The 11,547-nt window shown below is 47.3% G+C and overlaps 1 protein-coding gene across 1 annotated transcript in view; it reads right to left on the bottom strand.

Annotated features, from left to right (window-relative positions):
• Positions 1 to 5,695: 5,695 nt before the first annotated feature.
• EPM2A (EPM2A glucan phosphatase, laforin) overlaps positions 5,696 to 11,547 on the bottom strand; it is a 300,202-nt gene continuing 294,350 nt past the window's right edge. Inside the window, exon 5 of the mRNA XM_077283028.1 lies at positions 5,696 to 6,035. Coding sequence (XP_077139143.1) covers positions 5,914 to 6,035 — 122 coding nt within the window. The 3' untranslated portion in view covers positions 5,696 to 5,913. The remainder of the gene's footprint in view (positions 6,036 to 11,547) is intronic.

The raw sequence follows: 11,547 nt of genomic DNA, 5'->3' as shown, positions 1-11,547 counted from the left end.
CGGTGGTGAGGTGGACCTTGCTACTGACGGCGTTCAGTAGCGCGTGTTTTATGTGTCCCTCCACATGCTTCTGCAGGGCAGGGACGGCTTGCCTGCTGAAGTAAAAGCGGCTGGGCACTTTGTACTGTGGGACTGCCAATGACATGAAGTCACGGAAGCTGTCAGTCTCCACCAGCCTGAATGACAGCATTTCCAGTGACAGAAGTTTGGCAATGCCTGCAGTCAGAGCCTGTGCTCGTGGGTGGTTTGACGAGAAAGGCCGCCTTTTCTCCCATGCCTGTACTACCGATGGCTGTAGACTGGGCTGGGAGTGTGTGGATGACTGGGAAAGTGGCGCTGCGGGTGGAATTACAGCGGGTCTCTGGACAACAGGGGCAGAGGTTCTTCCACGGCGATCCTGGGAGGACGCCGAACCAGCTGCGTGTGAGGTAGAGGAAGAGGCAACACGAGCTGAAGAGGTGGTAGCTGCCGCTGTTGGTTGGCCTACCTCTTCAGTGTGTTTTTCTAACTCCGCCGGGTGCCTGTTGCGCACATGTTTCCACATGTTGGAGGTATTGAGGTTGCTGACATTTCGACCTCTTTTGACTTTTTGATGACACACGTTGCATCTGACATAGCAAATGTCATCTGCAACTGTGTCAAAAAAGGACCAGGCACTGCAAGTCTTGGGAGCGCCCTTTTTGGCTTTTGGAAGAGACATGCTCCTAACGGGTGCCAAAGCGGAGGCTGCAGGATCCGCAGTCTTCCCCCTCCCTCTCCCTCTTTGGGCCGTACGGGGAATCTCTTCCTCAGAGCTGCTCCCACCACCTTCCTGTCCCTCACGCCAAGATGGGTCGAGGACCTCATCATCTACACTACCCTCTGCCCCCAACTGCTCCTCCTGGGTAGTCTCAGCAGCAGAGCACGCACCAGTAAGTGGCACCTGAGTGTCATCATCAGCTGATGCGGCCTGCGATGTGGTGACCGGAGCCACTGGCCCACCCGCCTCTTCAGAGGAAGACAGAAAAAGCTGTTGGGCATCACTGCACCCTGCCTCTTCTTCCATTTCTCCAATGCTGCTTGGCTGGCCCCCTGTTTCCAAGCCAAGAGATTCAGAGAACAGAAGTAGAGACGGCTCCTGTCCTGGGCTCTCTGTCTGCCTGGGCAATTTGGCAGGTGGTGAAGAGACAGATGGCTGCTCTCCAGTGCTCTGTGTCTGAGAGGATGTGGCACTAATGGAAGTTGATGCATTAGCTGCCATCCATCCGACAACAGCTTCAATTTGTTCTTCACGCAGCAGCGGTGTACGGCGCTCGGACACAAAGCTTCGCATGAACGACTGTTGCCTGGTGAAAGTGGGTGCTGATGAGTCACCGGTGCCCGCAGCAGGCACAGAATCCCCACGTCCCCTCCCTGCTCCGCGACGGCTCCCACGCCCCCGTGCCTTACTCACTGCCTTCTTCATCTTGGTTGACTGATAAAGATAAGCAGAAAAGTACTAACGGATTTGTGTGCTTATTCCTGAGCAACTCCTCCTAACAGGTATAAGAAGCACTAATTATCTAAAGTGTGGACTAGACACAAATATGAGCTAATGTGGCCTACAGAAATGTAAAGTGGTGTAACTGGTGTGTTTGGTGAACTTTATTATTTATTTATTTTTTGGGGGCTGAACTGACAACAGATAGAGCTGCAGTCACACGGAGACCGTGCAGACAGACGTAAACGGCGCTACAAGGCCCAAAAACCCTCCTCTACTTTATCCTATGTAGTGTTTTTCCACAAATTAGCTGGAGACGGGTGGAAAGACACTAATAGGATTTTTTTGAATAAATTAGCAGCAGACTACACTATTTTGAAAAAAAAGAAAATTGATTTGGCGGTATGACGCAGTGAAAAACCCTGAGCTGGAGACAACCAGGCTATAGCTGCTCACAGATTACAGGGCGAGCTGCAGTCACACGGAGACCGTGCAGACAGCCGTAAACGGCGCTGCAAGGCCCAAAAACCCTCCTCTACTTTATCCTATGTAGTGTTTTTCCACAAATTAGCTGGAGACGGGTGGAAAGACACTAATAGGATTTTTTTAAATTAATTAGCAGCAGACTACACTACTTTGAAAAAAAAGAAAATTGATTTGGCGGTATGACGCAGTGAAAAACCCTGAGCTGGAGACAACCAGGCTACAGCTGCTCACAGATTACAGGGCGAGCTGCAGTCACACGGAGACCGTGCAGACAGCCGTAAACGGCGCTGCAAGGCCCAAAAACCCTCCTCTACTTTATCCTATGTAGTGTTTTTCCACAAATTAGCTGGAGACGGGTGGAAAGACACTAATAGGATTTTTTTAAATTAATTAGCAGCAGACTACACTACTTTGAAAAAAAAGAAAATTGATTTGGCGGTATGACGCAGTGAAAAACCCTGAGCTGGAGACAACCAGGCTACAGCTGCTCACAGATTACAGGGCGAGCTGCAGTCACACGGAGACCGTGCAGACAGCCGTAAACGGCGCTGCAAGGCCCAAAAACCCTCCTCTACTTTATCCTATGTAGTGTTTTTCCACAAATTAGCTGGAGACGGGTGGAAAGACACTAATAGGATTTTTTAAAATTAATTAGCAGCAGACTACACTACTTTGAAAAAAAAGAAAATTGATTTGGCGGTATGACGCAGTGAAAAACCCTGAGCTGGAGACAACCAGGCTACAGCTGCTCACAGATTACAGGGCGAGCTGCAGTCACACGGAGACCGTGCAGACAGCCGTAAACGGCGCTGCAAGGCCCAAAAACCCTCCTCTACTTTATCCTATGTAGTGTTTTTCCACAAATTAGCTGGAGACGGGTGGAAAGACACTAATAGGATTTTTTAAAATTAATTAGCAGCAGACTACACTACTTTGAAAAAAAAGAAAATTGATTTGGCGGTATGACGCAGTGAAAAACCCTGAGCTGGAGACAACCAGGCTACAGCTGCTCACAGATTACAGGGCGAGCTGCAGTCACACGGAGACCGTGCAGACAGCCGTAAACGGCGCTGCAAGGCCCAAAAACCCTCCTCTACTTTATCCTATGTAGTGTTTTTCCACAAATTAGCTGGAGACGGGTGGAAAGACACTAATAGGATTTTTTTGAATAAATTAGCAGCAGACTACACTACTTGGGAAAAAAAAAAAAAAAGGAACAGTATGAGGCAATGAACCACCCTCCCTGAACTGAATACAACCAACTATGGATGGCCTATGTGGCTGCACTCAGACTGGAGACTGGGCTGCACTCACACACACACACACACAGACCCTGCAGATCGCTGTGAAAACAGCGCTACAAGGCAAAAGCAAGGTGAATAGTAGGTGAACACAGCGGTTGCTAAATTAGCCTTTGGAAAGCACAAAGAAGCAAATCGCTATCTCTAAACTGTCCCTCAGTCAGCAAACAGCGTCCTGTCACTAACTGAATTCACAGCAGAGTGATCGCAAAATGGCGCCAGCGACTTTTAAACTGCATCATGACATCATTACACCAGCCAATCACAGCCTTGCCAGTAGTTTCATGCCCTCCATGCTAAACAGGATGTGCCCACACTTGGAATCAATCTCATTGGCTGAATTTCTGCTTTTTGAATCTTAGAACTTCCGATTCCGGTATCCGATACGCGGCAAGTATCGGAATCCCGGTATCGGAATTCCGATACCGCAAGTATCGGCCGATACCCGATACTTGCGGTATCGGAATGCTCAACACTAGCGATGACATAATTTCCGGCCGCCCGGCCGGATGCGGTAGTTAAATGCCGCTGTCTGCGTTTGACAGCGGCATTTAACTAGTTAATAGCGGTGGGTGAATTGCGATTTCACCCGCCGCTATTGCGGGCACATGTCAGCTGTTCAAAACAGCTGACATGTCCCGGCTTTGATGCGGGCTCACCGCCGGAGCCCTGCATCAAAGCAGGGGAGCTGACCTCGGACGTACTATCCCGTCCGAGGTCAGTAAGGGGTTAAGGGAGAATGTATAAGCAGGTTGCGGGATGCAGTGACGGACAGGAGGCAGACCAAAGGTTAACAAAGTGTTTAATAAACAGTAGTTACTCCTCGCAGGGAGATATGTACACAAGGAGCAAAGTTATACCTAATAAAGAGATAACTAATACGGGGGAAGGTTTTTTAACGAACAGGGGAGAATAATACAAATAACACTCTTAACACTTTGGGCATCAGCCACGGGTGTGCTCCTGCCCATGACTGAGGATGTTTAGATTATGACAAAAACAGCATCTGTCACAGTTCTGTGAAAACAATGGGGAAACTTCCCTGGCATTACCGGTGTCCTCGTGTGATCCCGATGATGGCGGTGTCCTCTGGTGGTCCTAGTGGTAGTGATGTCCTCTGGTGAACCTGGTGATGGCGGTGATAATCTGTGGTATTATCACGGGCACTGGCCCCAAAGGATGAGGGGAGGAAGGAGGCATAGTCTCTTCCCTCAGCGGTGAGAATCCCTACAATGCCGGACCCTGTGACACTGTACCGACACACTCTATAATGGCCAGCTCAGTCCGCTGTGCCATACTGATGAGCGCCTGTATCCTGTACACAGACCTTGCCTCTCATGGTCAGTACTCCTGGCCGGGGCTGTCTTGTCAGCGTCATCAGCTGTGTGAGCAGTCTCTTAAAGGTCCGCGATGTAAGCAGGGACAGCAGTGTTAGCGAGGACAGAGTTATCTGTGGTATCTCAGCGGGACACCGTCGATAGTTTCTTGTCAGCGCGTCCTCTCGTCCCCACTTCTGTCAGCACCGCCCCGTTGCCTCACAGCTGATCTACTCTGACAGGAATCTCGCACACGTGCCTTTCCCACCTGAACTGTTTGAATTTCTGCACATAAATTAACTGTCTGCTTAGCCACACCCCCTTCTCTCGAACACAGGGACACCCCAAGCTCTCCACCCTGTATCCTAGGTGACAGACCCGAAGGTACTGAACCCGTTACGGATGAGGCAAACCTGGTTAGTTTCTCCCACGTACAGATGTATGCAGCCATACACAGACCAGCCACACACGTGTGAAACCGGCTTAAGACAGGATTGTGAGAAAACCTTTAGGCTACAGAAGCCTATTAGGGCCTACCAGCAAAACTTACTTTAACTTACTTTACTTGGCTGAATACCAGTGTGAAACTGATAAATATAAGTGGGACCAGGTTGGGATCAAAAAGCAGCCATGTAATGTGAAGTGTGGAGTCCACACTATAAACTATACACAGAGCACCATATTATATACACATATCTACACTATATACAGTTAGTATATACTGTACTATATACCACACTATATACTTAATTGTGCTGTTTACATCACAAAAGATACACAGAGACTGTTGTGGTGTGAAAAAGTGTTTGCCACTTCCTGATCTCCTATTGTTTTGCGTGTTTGTCACACTTAATTGTTTCAGATCACCAAACAGATTTAAATATTAGACAAAGATAACACAATAAAACATAAAATGCAGTTTTTAAATGAAGGACTTTATTATTAAGGGAAAAAGAAATTCAAACCTACAGGGCCCTGCTCCTTCAGTAACAGGTTGTCTTGTGCCATAAGCCCCCATGAACACTGTGCCCTCCGATGGCACCCGCCTGTGCAATGGCAGTCTGGAACTTAGAGATATTGGTATACCTTCTGCATCCTCCTCTGCTTCCACCTCTTCCTCTGGGGTCACCACCTCCTCCCGCAGACTATTCAAAGTGTGCTACAGCATGTAGATGACCAGAATAGTGATGTTAATGATGGCATCTTCAGCGCTAACCATCTTAGTAGCCATTTTGAAACTGTGCAGAAGCATGTAGAGGTCCTTCATGTGTGCCCATTCCACAAGCGTGATTTGCACCATGTCCATACTGCGTTGGTCAAGGCTATGCAAAAGGACATACTTCACCATAGCTCATCGCTGCTGCCACAGTCGCTGCAACATGTACAGAGTTGAATTCCACCATGTCAGCACATTGCATATCAAACGGTTAACCGGTAAGCCGAAAGACCTCTGTAGCGAAGCAAGTAAATTACCTGTGGAGTGCAAACAGAAAGAAGTAATCAAACAACAACCATGCTTTCTGCAGCAGTGCATCCAGGCCGGGATAATGGCAGAGAAATTGCTGTGAAACCAGATTCAGGACATGAGCCATGCAAAGCAAGTGTGCGAGGTTGCCTCGGTGTAGGGCCACCACCAGGTTTGCAGTGTTATCGCATACAGCCTTCCCTGGCTCCAGGTTTAGTGGAGACAGCTATTGCTCAAACTCAGCCTGGATAGCTGTCCACAACTCTTGAGCTGTGCGACTGCAATCTCCAAAGCATATCAACTTAAACACTACCTGTTTGCAGTGACTCCTGGCTGCGTAGTACAGAGATTCTCTCTGCACTGTTGGAACTCGTGTCTCATTAAGGGAGAGGTTGATGGCACAAGTGCAGACCCTAGAGGAGGTGGAGGAGGCAGAAGCAGTGGAGGAATTGTTAGATATAGAGGTTTGCCCCGCAAGCCTTATGGATTCCAAGACTTGTGGAACAGCCCCTTGCCCACCTGCCCCAACAGCCACCCAGTGCCCAGTTAGTGAGATGTAACTCCCCTGGCCATGTTTGCTCATCTAGATGTCCGTGGTGAAGTGCATCCTGGTAGACATAGATTTTCAAAGAATGAGTGATGTTGTCTGCGACATGCTGGTGTAGCGCAAGAACAGATTTCTTAGAGAAGTAATGGCGACTGGGCAACTAGTACTGATAGACTTCGACAACCATCAGCATTCAGAAACCGTTTGTATCCACCAGGTGGAAAGGCAGCATTTCAGTGGCCAACAGATTGGTGATAGTGGAGTTCAAGCTTTTAGCTTTGCTATTTGTAGGAGGAAACATTCTTTTACGAGAACACAACTGTGGGACTGAGGGCTGGCTGCTATGCTGAGAGAGGGTGGAGTAGGGTGAGCACGACAAACTGCTGGACTGTGGGTGAGGTGCAGATGGAGATATTGTGGTGGATTGAGAAAGATGTGGTGTCCTCAGCGAATCAAAAACAGCAGGCACCTCCACTTCCATAACAGCTGACAGTCTCTCACTCACCCCGACTGTAAGGAGTAAACAAGTGGAAGTTCTGCGGCTGGAGACTTGTGTGAGAACACTTGTCACGGTGAAGGAGGAGGAAGAAGCAGCAGATGCAGTTGATGGTTGGTGAGGCCTGCTAGTCTGCATTTTAGCGAAATGAGATTCCAGACTAACACATGTTGATCGCACATGTGCCGGTTCATGCATGTAGTAGTCAAATTATTGCAATTTTTTCCTCTACTGAGTAGTTTTTTTGCAAAGTTGGCAGGTAACTTGAGTTGGGTCATACTTTTCAGTCTCAAAAAAAGGTTACTGTTGTTGGCCACAGACAGAGTTGTGGCTGAGGATGCTGTTGTGAATTAGACTTTTTGGCTCCCTCTTGTGGTCACTAGTGATATGACTCTGGGATTGTCTTTCCTCAGTTTGGCACTCACCTGGGTCGTTAGTCCAGGGGTGTTGCTATATAAACTTCCTGGATCCTTAGTCCAGTGCCTGGCATCGTTGTAATCAGATCCTTTCTGTTTGCTCCTGTCTGCTGGTCCCGGTTCGTGCAAAATTAAGCTAAGTCCTGCTTCTTTGTTTTTTGGTTATTTGCTTTGCTCTTATTATTGTCCAGCTTGTACTAAATGTGATTCCTGACTTTGCTGGAAGCTCTAGGGGGCTGGTGTTCTCCCCCCGGGCCGTTAGACGGTTCGGGGGTTCTTGAATATCCAGCGTGGATATTTTGATAGGGTTTTTGCTGACCATATAAGTCATCTTACTATATTCTGCTATTAGCTAGTGGGCCTCTCTTTGCTAAATACCTAGCTCATTCTTACATTTGTCTTTTCCTCTTGCCTCACCGTTGTTATTTGTTGGGGGCTTGTATCCAACTTTTGGGGTCTTTTCTCTGGAGGCAAGAAAGGTCTTTCTTTTCCCTTCTAGGGTTAGTTAGTTCTCCGGCTGGCGCGAGACGTCTAGAACCAACGTAGGCACGTTCCCCGGCTGCTGCTATTTGTGGTGCTAGGATTAGATATATGGTCAGCTCAGTTACCACTGCCCTATGAGCTGGTTTATTGTGTTTGCAGACTTAGTAATTATTTCTGAGACCCTCTGCCATTGGGGTCATAACAGTATGCCAGGACTACATTGAATGTTTAATGCATTGCAGAAGTGGGATAATAAGAAAGGAAATTCTGAGGTTTTTTTTTTTTTTTTTTCCTCTCTTCCTCCCCTTTACCTCTGAGTGGCTTGTGCTTGCTGCAGACATGAATTTCCAGACCTTGATTACAAGTGTAGACCAGCTTGCTGCTCGTGTGCAGGGCATACAAGATTTTGTTACCAGTAGTCCTATGTCTGAACCTAAAATACCTATTCCTGAACTGTTTTCTGGAGACCGATTTAAATTTAGGAATTTCAGGAATAATTGTAAATTGTTTCTATCTCTGAGACCCCGTTCATCTGGAGATTCAGTTCAGCAAGTTAAAATTGTTATCTCTTTTTTACGGGGCGACCCTCAGGATTGGGCTTTCTCGCTAGCGCCAGGAGATCCGGCATTGGCAAATATTGATGCGTTTTTTCTGGCGCTCGGATTGCTTTACGAGGAACCCAATCTTGAAGTTCAGGCAGAAAAAGCCTTGCTGGCTATTTCTCAGGGCCAGGATGAAGCTGAAGTGTATTGCCAAAAATTTCGGAAATGGTCCGTGCTTACTCAGTGGAATGAGTGTGCTCTGGCCGCAAATTTCAGAAATGGCCTTTCTGAAGCCATTAAGAATGTGATGGTGGGTTTCCCCATTCCTACAAGTCTGAATGATTCCATGGCGCTGGCTATTCAAATTGACCGGCGTTTGCGGGAGCGCAAAACCGCTAATCCTCTGGTGGTGTTGTCTGAACAAACACCTGATTTAATGCAATGTGATAGAATTCAGACTAGAAATGAGCGGAAAAATCATAGATGTCAGAATGGGTTGTGTTTTTACTGTGGTGATTCTACACATGTTATATCAGCATGCTCTAAACGCCTAACAAGGGTTGTTAGTCCTGTCGCCATTGGTAATTTGCAACCTAAATTTATTTTGTCTGTGACTTTAATTTGCTCATTGTCTTCTTACCCTGTTATGGCGTTTGTGGATTCAGGTGCTGCCCTGAGTCTTATGGATCTGTCATTTGCCAAGCGCTGTGGTTTTGTTCTTGAACCGTTGGTAAATCCTATTCCTCTTAGAGGTATTGATGCTACGCCATTGGCGGAAAATAAACCGCAGTTTTGGACACAGGTAACCATGTGCATGACTCCTGAACATCGGGAGGTGATTCGTTTTCTTGTTCTGCATAAAATGCATGATTTGGTCGTTTTGGGTCTGCCATGGTTACAGACCCACAATCCAGTCTTGGATTGGAAGGCAATGTCTGTGTCAAGTTGGGGCTGTCAGGGAATTCATGCTGATTCCCCGCCGGTGTCTATTGCTTCCTCTACTCCTTCGGAAGTTCCTGAGTATTTGTTTGATTATCAGGATGTATTCAGCGAGTCCAGGTCCAGTGCTCTGCCTCCTCATAGGGACTGTGACTGCGCCATAGATTTGATTCCAGGTAGTAAATTTCCTAAGGGAAGACTATTTAATCTGTCTGTACCTGAGCATGCCGCAATGCGTTCGTATATCAAGGAGTCTCTGGAGAAGGGGCATATCCGTCCATCCTCTTCCCCTCTTGGTGCGGGATTCTTTTTTGTGGCCAAGAAGGACGGATCTTTGAGACCTTGTATTGACTATCGGCTTCTGAATAAAATCACTGTTAAATTTCAGTATCCTTTGCCTCTGTTGTCGGACTTGTTTGTCCGGATTAAAGGTGCCAAGTGGTTCACCAAGATAGATCTTCGTGGTGCGTACAACCATGTGCGCATTAAGCAAGGAGATGAATGGAAGACAGCATTTAATACGCCCGAAGGTCATTTTGAGTACTTGATGATGCCTTTTGGGCTCTCTAATGCTCCCTCAGTGTTTCAGTCCTTTATGCATGATATTTTCCGGAAGTATCTGGATAAATTTATGATTGTTTATCTGGATGATATTCTGGTTTTCTCTGAAGATTGGGACTCACATATGGAGCAGGTCAGGATGGTGTTTCAGGTTTTGCGTGAGAATGCTTTGTTTGTTAAGGGCTCAAAGTGTCTCTTTGGAGTACAGAAGGTTCCCTTTTTGGGGTTTATTTTTTCCCCTTCTGCTGTGGAGATGGACCCAGTCAAGGTCCGAGCTATTCATGATTGGACTCAACCCACGTCAGTTAAGAGTCTTCAGAAGTTCTTGGGTTTTGCTAACTTCTACCGTCGTTTTATCGCTAATTTTTCTAGCGTTGTTAAACCTTTGACGGATATGACCAAGAAAGGTTCTGATGTTGCTAACTGGGCTCCTGCAGCCGTGGAGGCGTTCCAAGAGTTGAAGCGCCGGTTTACTTCGGCGCCTGTTTTGTGCCAGCCTGATGTCTCACTTCCCTTTCAGGTCGAAGTGGATGCTTCTGAGATTGGGGCAGGGGCCGTTTTGTCGCAGAGAGGCCCTGGTTGCTCGGTAATGAGACCATGTGCTTTCTTCTCTAGGAAGTTTTCGCCTGCTGAGCGGAATTATGATGTTGGCAATCGGGAGTTGCTGGCCATGAAGTGGGCATTTGTGGAGTGGCGTCATTGGCTCGAGGGTGCTAAGCATCGTGTGGTGGTCTTGACTGATCATAAAAATTTGATGTATCTCGAGTCTGCTAAACGCCTGAATCCTAGACAGGCCCGCTGGTCATTGTTTTTCTCCCGTTTTGACTTTGTGGTCTTGTATTTACCAGGTTCAAAGAATGTGAAGGCTGATGCTCTTTCAAGGAGCTTTGTGCCTGACTCTCCTGGAGTCGCAGAACCAGTTGGTATTCTTAAAGAGGGAGTTATCTTGTCGGCCATTTCTCCTGATTTGCGACGTGTGTTGTGTCATGGTTCTCAATGGCAAGAGACCGTAGTAAAGCATACAAAAGGACTAGCTCTTGGAAGATGGGAACTCGAGCTGACTGTGAGCTAAACCTACCGCACAACTAACAGTGGCCGGGTAGCGTGCCTACGTTTTATCCCTAGACGCCCAGCGCCAGCCGGAGGACTGACTGACCCTAGCAGAGGAAAATACAGACCTGGCTTACCTCTAGAGAAATTTTCCCCAAAAGGCAGACAGTAGCCCCCACATATATTGTCGGTGATTTTAGAGGAAAATGACATACGAAGTATGAAGATAGGTTTAGCAAATTGAGGTCCGCTTACTAGATAGTAGGAAGACAGAAAAGGGAACTTCACCGTCAGCTGAAAACCCTTTCAAAACACCATCCTGAAATTACTTTAAGACTCTAATATCAACTCATGACACCAGAGTGGCAATTTCAGCTCACAAGAGCTTCCAGCCTCAGAAATATTCAAAAACAGAGAACTGGAACAAAAATGCAAAACAATCTTAGGACTACAAGTCCAACTTAGCTGATAGTAGTCTAGGAGCAG

Source organism: Ranitomeya variabilis, chromosome 2, assembly GCF_051348905.1.
Source record: "Ranitomeya variabilis isolate aRanVar5 chromosome 2, aRanVar5.hap1, whole genome shotgun sequence".
Lineage (NCBI taxonomy): Eukaryota > Metazoa > Chordata > Amphibia > Anura > Dendrobatidae > Ranitomeya > Ranitomeya variabilis.
This window is presented reverse-complemented; position numbering and strand designations above follow the sequence as displayed.